The sequence below is a fragment of the Eutrigla gurnardus genome (assembly GCF_963514095.1).
Source record: "Eutrigla gurnardus genome assembly, chromosome: 9".
Taxonomy (NCBI): Eukaryota; Metazoa; Chordata; class Actinopteri; order Perciformes; family Triglidae; genus Eutrigla; species Eutrigla gurnardus.
Window position 1 is genome coordinate 4346331 of NC_139923.1, and position 14379 is coordinate 4360709.

At 41.0% G+C, this 14379-nt stretch overlaps 1 protein-coding gene across 2 annotated transcripts; it reads left to right on the forward strand.

Moving 5' to 3' along the window:
- The first annotated feature begins 840 nt into the window (after window positions 1-840).
- On the forward strand, window positions 841-12870 carry dus2 (dihydrouridine synthase 2). 2 transcript variants are annotated; one of them, XM_084018405.1, is made up of 16 exons: window positions 841-950; window positions 1629-1766; window positions 2670-2715; window positions 4529-4620; window positions 4704-4747; window positions 4974-5034; window positions 5109-5156; window positions 6085-6150; window positions 6921-6991; window positions 9061-9147; window positions 10013-10181; window positions 10333-10454; window positions 10532-10672; window positions 10779-10866; window positions 11417-11490; window positions 11640-12870. In XM_084018405.1, exons 2-16 carry the CDS (start codon window positions 1644-1646, stop codon window positions 11887-11889), a joined length of 1482 nt encoding a protein of 493 aa, XP_083874531.1. In that variant the 5' UTR covers window positions 841-950; window positions 1629-1643; the 3' UTR covers window positions 11890-12870. The 2 variants fall into 2 exon arrangements, with proteins under 2 accessions (XP_083874531.1, XP_083874532.1); XM_084018406.1 differs by having other exon boundaries at window positions 848-929.
- Window positions 12871-14379: the final 1509 nt, after the last annotated feature.

A 14379-nucleotide genomic window follows, 5' to 3' on the forward strand; every position in this document is an offset into this window, starting at 1 on the left:
TGTCTACCGCTTATCCTGTACTCAGGGTCGCTGGGGGGCTGGAGCCGATCCTAGCTATCACTGGGCGAAGGCAGTCTACGCCAGTCTATCACAGGGCCGACATGTAGAGACTAATGGCGGGTCCACACCGGACCGAAAATCGGCGTCTTTGAGAGAGTCGGCGTCCGTGACATGAGTCTCCTTGGTGTGGTCGCTCGAATCGGCCCACGTCGGCGTTCATTTCAGCCGACTCAAATGTGTAATCCGCCATTCGAGTCGGCCATATTAAGTAGCCCGACTTCATTTACCGACGCGAGTCGGGCAGTCGGTGCGGTGTGGAGCCGCCTTAACAACCATTCACGCTCACACTCACACCTACGGGCAATTTAGAGTCATCAATGAACCTATCCCCATCCTGCATGTCTTTGGACTGTGGGAGGAAGCCGGAGAGAACCCACGCTTACACGGGGAGAACATGCAAACTCCACACAGAAGGAACCTGGGGCCAACCCGGAAATCGAAACTGGGATCCTCTTGTCCATAACACATAATGAAAGTAATTAGTTAATAATGCAAAATGAGCTCCAGCTCAACAACTACAACAGTAAAATCCTGCTTTTACATTAATGCTGAGTAATATAATGACTTACTTTCACTGAAGGAACATTTTTTTGTAACAAACAAAAACTGTATGCTATTTAGTACTTTTACTGTAACAAAGTACTTTTACTGTGTGGTATTAGCATTTTTACTTCAGGATCCGAATACTTGCTCCACCATTTCTGTATAGTGTGATTCTATGTGGTGGTGCTGATCTACACGTTTGTATTCTATCATGTTATGATGACGTAGAAGTCCAAACAGGAAGTTAGAACATCACGCTTCATTTTACCTACCACATGATCACACGCCACAGCTGCTGTCGTCAGTATTAGACAACATACATGCCGGTTAGTTGATTAAATACAAAGGTATGCAGTATACAGATGACCATTTATATAAACATATGAGTCGCTACCATATTAAAGCCTTTTTTAGCTAACGTCGTGTTGAATCTGACAGTGTTGATGGAGCAGCTAGAATGTTAGCAATAGCATAGCCCTGGTCGAACCGTTCCACCAAACTCTATTCAGAAAAGTCGCAGTTAAAAGGTTGCTTGCTTGTCGATATGCTAACCGATGTTATAGACCGCGACTGTAATCTGCTTGCTTACCGGTATCGCCGTGGTGTTACGTCGGCCTACCCCTTTTTTCTGTAACTGCATGTATATTTGAATAAAATCTTGATTTATGTTTTGCTCCACCGCTGGAGAAAGCCACAGTAATTCGCCGAGCTGTAGGAGTTCAAAGTTAATATTATGCGTTATATGTCTGGTATTGTGTGATTAGTATTTGCCGGATCAAAGGTTAAGCTACACAATGTAGGTCTTGAATGTAAGGTCTTTAGATGTCTCCTGTTAAATGTACACTTTGGCTAGAGCCGGAACCGCACCAAATCAACTGGTTTTTGATCAGAGTTTCGCGTGATGTGTTTGTTGTGAGGGGACGAGGTTATCACGGTAAAATGCATCAGGGACGGTTGATAATTCATAACCCAGTGTTTACAGATACGTGTTGGAGTGACTGTCGACTCCTCTGTTTTGTTAACAGGACGAATGAGCCGCCATGATGGCAGCAGGCAGGTTGAGCTTCAGTAACATCACAGCCCTGGCTCCGATGGTCCGGGTGGGGACTCTGCCCATGAGGCTGCTGGCTCTGGACTACGGAGCTGATGTGGTTTACTGTGAGGTGAGGATGCAGACTTTCCACAGGGAAAAGCATCTGATCTCAATGGGAGCACCTTTCTCATTATTTTTTGTTATGATAATTTATTTATTAATATAATTTACTAAGAGGTGATAATTCGCTCTAATATCCATTTTATATTGCTGTAAAAACATCTCTAACAAACAACTGCGTTTATTTAAGTTTCTCGCCATAAACTACATTTTACAGGATTGATTTTTGAACACATCATGATAGCATTATAATTCACCTTCACCCCGATACAATTATTTACTGAATGGAGCTTGAACTCATCATAATGTTGTTCATGTTGGAGGATTATCAGGGGAAATGGGGTGGAAGAGAGTGTTTAACCACATGTGTCGTGTGAGTTTACACATGTGCAGTAGTGATGTAGCGAGTGACACATGACATGATAACATGATATGGGATCAGTGCGTAGACTTGCATACTCAAGTCAAGTATGCATATTTGAGTAATTTGAGATACTAAATCATTATTTTGAGAATGTTTTTCATTTCTTTGAGATACCAACTCAATATTTGCAGCTTAGTCATTATTTTGAGATATTAAGTCATTTTTTTTAGATACTCACTCCATCCATCCATTGTCTACCACCTATCCTGTATTCAGGGTCGCGGGGAGATACTCACTCATTAGTTTCAAATTCTGCATCATTCTTTTGCGATACTAACAAATTATAATCAGAAAGTGAGTACTTATTTTGAGATATAAAGTGATTATTTTGAGATACTAACTGATTATATTGAGATACTACGACTAATAATAATAATAATAATTTCAACTTGTATAGCATTTTCTTTGTTATCTTTTACCGGCACAAATGGGCTTCCATAGGTATCAGTGTTTGTATGAGTGTTATTAACTGTATGCTGTCTGTTTCAGGAGTTGATTGACATTAAAATGGCCCAGTGTCACAGGGTGGTGAACGGTGAGTGTGTTGGTTTACACCCTCCTTTATATCACAGGCTGGCAGCTGATGATCCAGACTGACTGACACAACAACACACTTTTAAATTTAACACTGGCAGTGGTGGAAGAAGTACTCGGTTCAAGTAAATGTCCTGCATTCTAAATGTAACTAAACTTAACTGTATTGATTTATTTATATAACATCCTTTTATACAAGCAACGTTGGGCATATAGAAATAAATAATACATTAAGATTTTCACAGCTAAAAAACAAATTAATAAAATAACATGTTAAAAGTAAACCAAACAAGCAGGGCCGTGGTAGTGACCTGTCACCTGGGTAGCCACGTCCTTAAAGTGATGGTTCGGAGTGAAATGCACCCGAGGTAATTTCCACCATGACATCCAGCCAAATACCCCCTCAGAAGCATTTTTAGCGATGGTCAACATTGGTCAAGACAGGGCTATCAGCCGAATGGCTTAGTACTAGCGCTAATGGTACAGTGTGTATATCTCGTAAATTTCCCCACTAATAATGCATGGAATGTTACCAAACTTCTGCAGTAGTACACATAGGGTCTGTACTCACAAAACCAGGCGTTTGAAAGTTTGTAAGTACACAAGGAGTTTATTTAAAAGAACACTTGCCTGATAATCTCTATCCTCGGCTACTAACGCTAACTAACGCTACCGCAGCGTAGACGCTACTTCCGTGTTTACCCAGCCGATGCCGTGACGCGAGTTTCACGCGAGAGTATGAAAAAGTTTCGCTAAATGTTTATAAATGCTTGTATTATCAGGTCAACACTTGTCAACACTTGTTGACCTGATAATACAAGCATTTATAAAAATGTGTTGACATGATAATACAAGCATTTATAAAAACTCAGCGAAACTTTTTCATACTTTCGCGTGAAACTCACGTCACGGCATCGGCTGGGTAAACACGGAAGTGGCGTCTACGCTGAGGTAGCACAGCAGCCGAGGATAGAAGCTATCAGGCAAGTGTTCTTTTAAATAAACTCCTGGTGTACTTACAAACTTTCAAATGCCTCGTTTTGTGAGTACAGACCCTATGTGTACTACTGCAGAAGTTTGGTAACATTCCATGCATTATTAGTGGGGTAATTTACGAGATATACTCTATGTACTATAGCGCCAGTACTAAGCCATTCGGCTGATAGCGGCTATCTTGACCAATGCTGACCATCGCTAAAAATGCTTCTGAGGGGGTGTTTGGCTGGATGTCATGGTGGAAATGACCTCGGGTGCATTTTACTCCGAACCATCACTTTAATCATCCCCTGCTTTATGGTCTATTTTCCTCTAAATTCACTATAATTTACCAAATGAACATCATGCTGTATGGAAGAAGACTTGAAACTAGTGATTGAGACCATAAACTCATGTTTACAATGTTTACTGAGGTAATACATCTAGTGAAATATAGGATAATTTTCTCATAGACTTGCATGGAATCAAGCGTCTTTTTACAATCGCCCCCTGGTGGCAAGTAGAGAGAATGCAGCTCTAAGGATCTTTAAATTATTATTGCATTATAATTATTGATGCATTATTATTGATGTTTTCATCACTTTATTGTTGCAGCTGATGAAAGATGGAACTACTTTAAATCACATTATATACTGCTGGGTCAACACTTTATATAAATATAATATAAAATATTAATTATACATTTACTTTTGCATTATTTCATGTTTTATGTCTGGGATAGTTTTTTTCTTCTTACCATTTTGTACAGTGTTGTTGGAGGGGGCCTGATAACACCAACTCATTTTAAATATTATGATACACATTTTTTCTTTTCCTAGAGGTGCTGGAGACGGTGGATTTTGTTGCCCCAGATGATCGAGTGATGTTCAGGACCTGTGAGAAGGAGAGGGACAGAGTCATCTTCCAGATGGTGAGACACAAAACATCAACATTTGATTTGAGTTTGTTGTAGATCCTCAGGCAGAGTCGTGAGTTTTCTTCTTTTTATTTTAGGGAACTGCTGACCCGGACAGAGCGCTGGTCGTGGCCAGGCTTGTGTGAGTTCACAGCTCCATTATTCAACCTTCAACTGTGTTTTAATTCACAGTCAAAGCTTCAAACATACCTCGGTCATAGTAGCAGCTGGTTACACTCGGTTCAGTTTTCAAATGTTTACACAAGACATTGTGGAGTAATCCGCAAACAGAGAAAGACTGTGACATTCAGTCACCTTTCTACAGATGATATTTGTATAAAGTTAAAGTTCATGTGCTTATCCTGAAGGGAGAAGGATGTGGCTGCTATCGACGTGAATATGGGCTGTCCGAAAGAGTACTCCACTAAGGTGAGTCTCCTGTAAGTAACCAACCTGCTGCTGCTCTGACCTTTGACCTCTGGCTGACCTCTGACCTTTTGCAGGGTGGGATGGGAGCTGCTCTTCTGTCAGATCCGGACAAGATTGAGGCGGTGAGTAGGACAGCCAGACGATAACAAACTGTAGTCTCTCTCCCCAAAGTTCCTGGCTCGATTACTGAGAGAACCTTTCAGCCACCACTAGGGGTTTCCTATTCACACATTCAGGGACATTTCACACACGTCAGGACGATGAATAGACGTCGCACAGGGACAGTCCAGCAGGTGGTCCTATAGGATGGAAAACAAAGATGCATGTGTATGAGGCAGAAGACATCTCTTATTATTGTCAGGAATACGGCTGGCGAGGTTATGGTCTTTTTATTGTCATGTATTTATTATTACTAATCATTTTCTGACATTTTCATATGTTTTTTTCCCCACTTTTCTAGACCATTTTCCACACATTTGTTGGACATTTTTCATTTCTATCAGCTATTTAACATGTATTTTTTAAGGAAAATGTCACTAATTTTGAAGATATACTCCTAATAATTAATGTTTTGGACATTTTTCACACATTATTGGACATTTCTCCAGATGTTTTTCTTTACACATTTTTCACATATTTCTTTGGCTATTTCTCACATTTATCAGACTTTTCACTTATATGTTTCACTTATATATTGCTGATCATCAAAATCGTCATCAGCGGAGTTTGGATTGTGGAAACGTCCTCCTGTAGATGGCTGTCACCTATAACATACTTCGTATCGGCATTCTCCCTGAAACGTTATGAGGTCTTGAGGTGGAAAGATTGAGCAGATTTCCCTGAATATCGATCCCTGCTCTCGTTCACATGAGACATGCAGGGAATGTTCCTGAACGTTTCTGAGACACACTATGTGTGGAAGTGTTTATCAAAGTGTAGAAACTCTGAAACTGTGAAGAAGAGAATCAGGAAATCCTTATTTATCATTATGTTTTAAATACCACTGATTGTATCCAGCCGAATCTCAGGGTGTTTTTCCTTCATCTGTAGATCCTCAGGAAGCTTGTGACAGGAGTTTCCATACCGGTCACCTGTAAAATCCGAATCCTGCCTTCGGTAAGATGTGGAAAATGAATCATGATATCAATTTATTTTACCATATAATGTTTTTATTTCGTTTTCTCTTGTGATGTTTTGTCTGTTATTACTAGATTATGTTTTAGTTTTTGTTGAATGCATGACAGGAGAATACTGTTGAACTTGGATGGTGAATTTGTTTTCCAGTCAAGCGAAGTGTCAGTGACTCTTGATCATTTCTAAATAAATAAATCATATAATATAAATACTATAATACAGAAAGAAAAGCAAAAAAGCCTAATTCATCAAATAAATGCACAGAGGGTTAATGTCACAATAAATAAATATTCACAGAAAAATAATAATGAACACATTTTATTTGACAAATTACTTCTCTGTATGAACACATTTTCATATTTAATTATTTACCAATGTGTTGTTTTCTATCTACCTTTATTTAATTATTTTATGCATTTATTAATTAATTAACTCCCTTTTTATACATTTCTCTTTTTTATTCTAGTGTTATTGAAGCACAAAGGTGCTACTTGGATCTAAAAGTTGAGTTAGTTCTGTGATTCGAGAGGTTTATATATATACTATACTTATATACACTCATCATATGTTCAGCTGATTATCACATAGTCATCCTGTAGAAGCATTCTGTTTCTGTTGTGGTTACTAAATGTTCAACGTCAGTCTATACAGTGTATCAAACCTCATGTTTCCATCAGGGTTATTGCAACTGTCAGTTATGTTGTATTTGACATCGCAACGTGTCTCTGCGTTCACGTCCTTCTCTGGTTCAGCTGGAGGAGACGGTCAGTCTGGTCCAGAGGATTGAGAAGACGGGCGTCGCTGCGGTCGCTGTTCACGGCAGGTAAACCAGATGGAGACCATGTGAAGATACTATTTTAAACATTTAGGCGGCCTGTGGTGTAGGTAGCACTGTCAACTCCTAGCCAGAGGGCCTGTGTTCCATCCGATCCTGCTGTGTGGAGTCTGCATGTTCTCCGGCTTCTCCCCGCAGTCCAAAGACATGCAGGATCATTGATGACTAAGTTGCCTATAGGTGTGTATGTGAGTGTAATGGATGATTGGGGTAGATTTATTTTATTGTATCCATATTTGACATGTTTTGAATTTTAATTTTATGTCTTTCTCTTAATTTAGGTTTAAATATTTATAGGCAGCGCCCGAAATCACTCATTCATTCACGTCTGCCTACTCACTATCCAGGAAGTTCTCTATAGAGGACCATGTAGAGAACCATATGGAGAACCGTGTAGAGAACCATGTACTGCCTTTTTATAGAGAACCATGTAGAGAACCATGTACTGCCTTTTATAGAGAACCATGTACCGGCTTTATAGAGGACCATGTAGAGGACCATGTACTGCCTTTATAGAGGACCATGTAGAGGACCATGTACTGCCTTTATAGAGGACCATGTAGAGGACCATGTACTGGCTTTATAGAGGACCATGTAGAGAACCATGTACTGCCTTTATAGAGGACCATGTAGAGGACCATGTACTGCCTTTATAGAGGACCATGTAGAGGACCATGTACCGGCTTTATAGAGGACCATGTAGAGGACCATGTACCGGCTTTATAGAGGACCATGTAGAGGACCATGTACTGCCTTTATTGAGGACCATGTAGAGAACCATGTACTGGCTTTATAGAGGACCGTGTAGAGGACCATGTACTGCCTTTATAGAGGACCATGTAGAGGACCATGTACCGGCTTAATAGAGGGTCATGTAGAGGACCATGTACTGCCTTTATAGAGGACCATGTAGAGAACCATATGGAGAACCATGTAGAGAACCATGTACTGCCTTTTATAGAGAACCATGTAGAGAACCATGTATTGCCTTTATAGAGGACCATGTAGAGGACCATGTACTGCCTTTATAGAGGACCATGTAGAGGACCATGTACCGGCTTAATAGAGGACCATGTAGAGGACCATGTACTGCCTTTATAGAGGACCATGTAGAGGACCATGTACCGGCTTAATAGAGGACCATGTAGAGGACCATGTACCGGCTGTATAGAGGGTCATGTAGAGGACCATGTACCGGCTTTATAGAGGACCATGTAGAGAACCATGTACCGGCTTTATAGAGGACCATGTAGAGAACCATGTACCGGCTTTATAGAGGACCATGTAGAGAACCATGTACCGGCTTTATAGAGGACCATGTAGAGGACCATGTACCGGCTTTATAGAGGACCATGTAGAGGACCATGTACTGGCTTTATAGAGGACCATGTAGAGGACCATGTACTGGCTTTATAGAGGACCATGTAGAGGACCATGTACTGGCTTTATAGAGGACCATGTACTGGCTTTATAGAGGACCATGTAGAGAACCATGTACCGGCTTTATAGAGGACCATGTAGAGGACCATGTACCGGCTTTATAGAGGACCATGTAGAGGACCATGTACTGGCTTTATAGAGGACCATGTAGAGGACCATGTACTGGCTTTATAGAGGACCATGTAGAGGACCATGTACTGGCTTTATAGAGGACCATGTAGAGGACCATGTACTAGCTTTATAGAGGACCATGTAGATCACTAGGTAGAGAACCATGTACGGGCTGTATAAATCTATTATTTTCATGGATTTGTCTCACTTTACCTTCAGCGCATGGCATGATGGTTTATAGTACCCTGTTAGGGACCATCTTCTGTTAACTACTTTTCAAGATGCATTCTGGGATATTTGAGTCTACTGTAGGGTGTACTCATTCTGACCAACACTGACCACCGTGAGTGATTTCAGACAGCCATAGTTCTAGGTATGCCTTCTAGTTTGCCTGCTGCAGTCAAAGGACGGACACATCTTGTTCCTGATAGGCTGGCTGCTCCCTGTGGTAGCTGGATGGTTTAACCTGCAACATGTCCTTTTCCTCTGCCGGTCGGTGTGTTCAGGCTGAAGGAGGAGCGCCCCCGCCATCCCATCCACTGTGACTACATTCAGGCCGTCGCTCAGGCTGTTTCCATCCCCGTCATCGCCAAGTAAGCCTCAACATCATTTGTTTGTCCGGTATATTTAAAAGTGCAATGAAATTAACATGATTTTCTTCTCAAAGTTCTCTTGCATTCATCTGGTTCCACGATCTGATGCAGGGAATGTTTTGAGGAGAAAATGAAATCTAACAGATATGTCTGTCCGCCCCGGAGGAGCTCTATGGGAATAGAATTCAAACGTATCTTTTGTGCAGAATGACACTGTTATAATGCAGTAAACCATAAAAAGAAGACGGAAACCAAGTTGAAATTCTTTGAGGAGTTACTTTACAAAAATTGGAAAACAATGGAATCTATATATACAACATTTTCAACTAAGTGTTACCAATATTGGATAAAAATTGAGCTCAGAATTGAATGTTTTCTACAAGATCTGGTTCATATCCTCAAATGTTTATTATGGGTTTAACTTTAAGTGAGACATGTAGATTAACGTGATTTCAACAAAATATTAAGCTTTTATTGCTTTTCCTGTCAGAAGTTTTCGTCACACATATCTTTCAAGAGTTTCGGAGAGTTGAATCATCTGACAGTAATGTTTTTTTTTTTTAATAATGCTTCAAATCCTCTGGCGAGTTTTGGGGTTCGGAGGAGGATTTTCTCAACACATAAAAGAGCCGCTTCATTCTTCAGTTCATCACAAACATTCAACACATCTGGAGATCCGTGCTTCATTTGAGTAAATGTACTTCCATTCCATTATTTACTGGTTACACATTATTAACCGAAGGGAGTCTCGGGTCTCAGCCCGTTTCGTCACGTCGCACTGAAATAACATGAACCCGAAGGCGGATAGAAAACCCCAGAGGCCGTTTGTTAATGACTCATTAAAGCCGGTCGGTCTCTCCTGCAGCGGAGGTTCTCTGGATCTGGTGAAGACGAACGCCGACATCGAGGAGTTCAGGAAGGCGACCGGCGCCGCCTCTGTCATGTTGGCTCGCGCCGCCATGTGGAACGTGTCGGTGTTCAGCAAACAGGGGCCGTTCCCTCTGGAGGGAGTCATGGAGGAGTACCTCAAATACGTGAGCTTCTGTTCAGTCCGACCCACGTGTTCAAGCACTTCTTTCTTTCATTTCGGTTTGGTGTTCTCAGTGGACTTCTCTTCTACGTCCGTCCCTTTTCTGTAAAGCCAGTGGAGGAAATGGGATCGAGTGGTTGTTTTGTGTTTCACAGGCAATCCGGTACAACAACCATGCCTTCAACACAAAGTACTGTCTGTGCCAGATGCTGAGAGACAAGGTGGAGTCTCCTCTGGGGAAGCAGCTGCAGGCGTCTCAGACCAACGCGGAGATCAGGTACGCCACTGCTCCTTTCATTGTGGTGACCGCTGGCGTGTGATGTCAGGTGTCAGTGATGTGGCGTTGTGTTGCAGCGACGCGTACGGCCTGCGGGAGTTTTACCAGCAGACCCAGGAGCAGCTGCAGGCCAAGAGGGCCGCGCTGCAGAGCGACAGCCAGCCAGACCGACCGGTGATGGACGGAGACGTCACCACCATGGCTGTCAAGTTTGAGCGGTCAGTCACAGCGTTTTGTATTTCGGCAAAATGTCGAATCATCGATTGACGTTACCTGAGATTATTACCCACAGATCACAGCATGTGTGTGTGTGTGTGGTTCTAGGAGGGAGTATCCACCTCATATCACTCCAAAGATGTTCCTGCTGGAGTGGAGCCGCAAGGAGAAGCTGGTCCAGCCGCTGTATGAGATGGTGAGAAACCCCGGGGCCAGTTCACAGAAGCATTACGAGGCTTCTCCCGCCGCTAGATCCCCACAAATAAGACAGAAAGAAACTCTGCACTCTCAAAGCATCCGAAGAGGGTGAAATGCACCTTTAACTGTGCTGCCGGTCTCTGTGTTCCTGTGCTCATTTGCTCCTATTTAAATGAGGGAATATGCAGAGGCATGTGAAGAAACATAATTCTACGTATGCTGTAAATGGTTTTCTCTTCATCCATGAAATGGATGGGAACAACAAACGTTTTTTGTCGGGATTATTTTATTTTGTTTGTTTTTGTAATTCTCATTTTGGCCACAAGAGGCTGTAGTGCACCACTACTCCATGTTGAAAATAGGGTTTCTCTTCCAGGTGAGTTTTAATGTCTCAATTCTATTTAAATACAAGCTGCATATATTGTGTGTTAGCACGTTTGTTAATATTACTGTCATGTCTTTCTTTTGATGCCAGATATGCATTTGAATCGTTTCACATGGTGTGAACATGGCATAAGGAAAGAGTGTGTGTGTGTGTGTGTTTTCAGGTGCAGCGTTCTCAGGATCGAGCCTTCCAATCAACGGTGACTCTAGTGGGGAAGAAATACAGATCTTCACTGTGGTCAGCGCACACACACACACACACACACACACACACACACACTTAGAGAAACAGCATCATAATATGATTCATAATAATAATAATGCACAACAGTAGTATCCATGCCACACACAGAGGGCTCTCATGTTCAATGATATTCTCGTTTTCAGGGAGAAATCGAAGAAGTTTGCCGAGCAAGCGGCCGCCCTCGTCTGCCTGCGAGTTCTCGGAATACCGGAGGGTCGCATCGGTGAAGAAGACTCCGGCCTGGTCTGCAAGAGGAAGCTGAACGGCACCACAGAGGAAGAAGGCTGCAGGAAACGACACGTGGCCATCATCCAGCAGGAAAAGGACACAAAGAGCTCCGCGGTCGTCAACGGCGACCTTCACAAACCAGACACGCCTCCAGAACAAGCGTAGATCTCTAGTTGAAACAGAAGACGTTGAAACAGCCTGAAACACACGTGGAGCTCATTTTAGAGCTGCATCTTTACATGATTTACTGCTGCTACGATGGCGTTTTTGGACCATTGTAGGTGCAATGGTGATTATTACTTGAATAATCTCTTGGATTAAAGTCACAAATTTACGAGAAAAAAAAACACAAAAAAATGGTCACAACGCTTTACTTTGCGAGGTTAGTCGAAGCTCATCCCAGCACAGCAGACAGGCTCAACGTTATCTTTATGTGATCTCTAGTCTCTATGGTTGTGATAAACGTTCGATCATCCGGATCCATCTTTATGGACGTCCATCCATCCAATAATAAGGAGTTCAGCCGGTGACTAGTGTTGCCGTAGTGATAATGGTGCTGTCCCATATGATGGGGTTGATTCAACCATGCATGGTGATGCAATGTTTTCCTTGACAGTTTTTTTCCTTTGTATATTTTTTTACTTTATTATCTCAGAATATTATATATTTCCTCATAATTTCACAACTTTAATCTTGTTTTTCCCTGAATCGTACACTTCTCCCGCGGTTCCGTGATGATCATTTCTTTTGACCTACAATGACCCCAATACATCTTTGTGTGCTCGACTCAACTTGTCACTGGCGTCTCAACTTTTTAAGTGTTCAAACTGGGATCAAAGTACAGTCGCCCTCGGGGTCGGATGGGACAGTCTTTTTTATTTGAATAGAATCCCTAATTTCACCCGTCATTGAAGAGGTTTAAATTGTAAATGAGCAGCCAGTGAGGAGGCCATGCTGAAGCTTCGTATTAAGGTGTCATCGTTTCAGAAACATGTATTTGAACCTCGGTGCCTTACAGACCTTTATACATCCTGTTTGTCACCCGACGGCATCCTGGAGTCTCTGCTGAAGACAACCGTTTCATTGGTTTCATCATCGTCACTCAAGTCGTTAATACGGTGCCATATATTTCTGTTCATACTTGTATCCGACTCTGGATCTGATTTGTTTTCTCACGAGACACACAGACTGTTGTTTTTATTTTCATGTTGATGGAACAGCCAGTGTTATTTTATTCTTTTCTGCAGCCTGGTGTTAATGTCTCAACTCCAATTATTAAAACACATGAAAGAGCTAACTGTGTGTGTGTGTGTGTGTGCGCGCATTTACAAATTAGTATTTTACACACAAGACATATCAAGGCTTTATAAAATATGTTTTGATATAAACAAAATGACAAATACACCTGAATCACTTAGCTGATTGACTGATGGAAAATTAATATAAAGTCATGTTCATGTAAAAACAAGTCAGTGTTCCAGCTGCAGAAGTGTGAAGGTTTGCTATTTCACAATTTCTACAAACCAAACAATCCATCCATGAATGGAGAAAATATTCAGCGAATGAATCTGTAAACTAATCAACAGTTAAAAAAAACAACAACAACTACAACAGTAAAATCCTGCTTTTACATGAATGCTGAGTCATAATAATTAGAATGATAGAATATATGCTCATAGAAAAGTCACAATTTAATAGTTGGACTATATGTGACTAATTATACCGACATATCTTTACTGAAGGAACATTTTTAATGGATCAAATTAGTTGTATTGTGTGGTATTAGTACTTATAACTCGAAGTATATTTATTTTGTGGTATTAGTACCTCTATAGTAACAGGGTTTTACAGTGTGGTAATAGTACTTTTACTGAAGTATCTGAATACTTCCTCCACCACTGGTCTGAAAAAAAGTCCTGAACCGGAGAGACGTAGCCGCCCAGCTACTGACGTCATCACCGGGCTTGCTAATGATGCTTTCAAGGACACTGCGAAATATGACAACGGTTCAATTGAGGAACCAACAAAGCTGTAGGCTACATTAAAAACTGGAACAATAAACTCTACATTTATTAATTAGTTAGTTAACATCGTAACATTGACATCTTTAAAAACTTATCTTTGCAAAACAAACGTTGACAACAGCATATGAGATCAAATTCACAGGACAGCAAAATTAAATGCAAAAACAGATGCCTAGGAAGGATGTGAGAGGTGAAATAACTAGAATATTATATAACATCTATCACATACTGTATGTACTTAGCCTCAAGCTTGCCTCCAGAATAAGTACATACTTTTTTTCTATTTGAAGAACAATTCATTTTTCTTTCTGTCTTTAAATTATTAATAAATAATTGAATGATTAAATGGATTCACAAACATTGTGCCTACAATTCACGTCTCAATATGTAAATACAAAGTATACGATAAAAATGTATGATTATTTTTTATTTTGTCAGAGAATGCCAATGCTAAAAGAGAAAATGCAAATTGGTATTTGAATTTTACATTTCAAATGTTGACCCAATTAACGATATGTAAGTGGGAAATGAGAATGTTTTCGTGAGATTACATCTTAGTTTCAATTTAGTCCGCTAAATGCTTCTATCCATATGTTTCTGTGTCGTTTTTCAAAGGGTAACGCGGTAACGT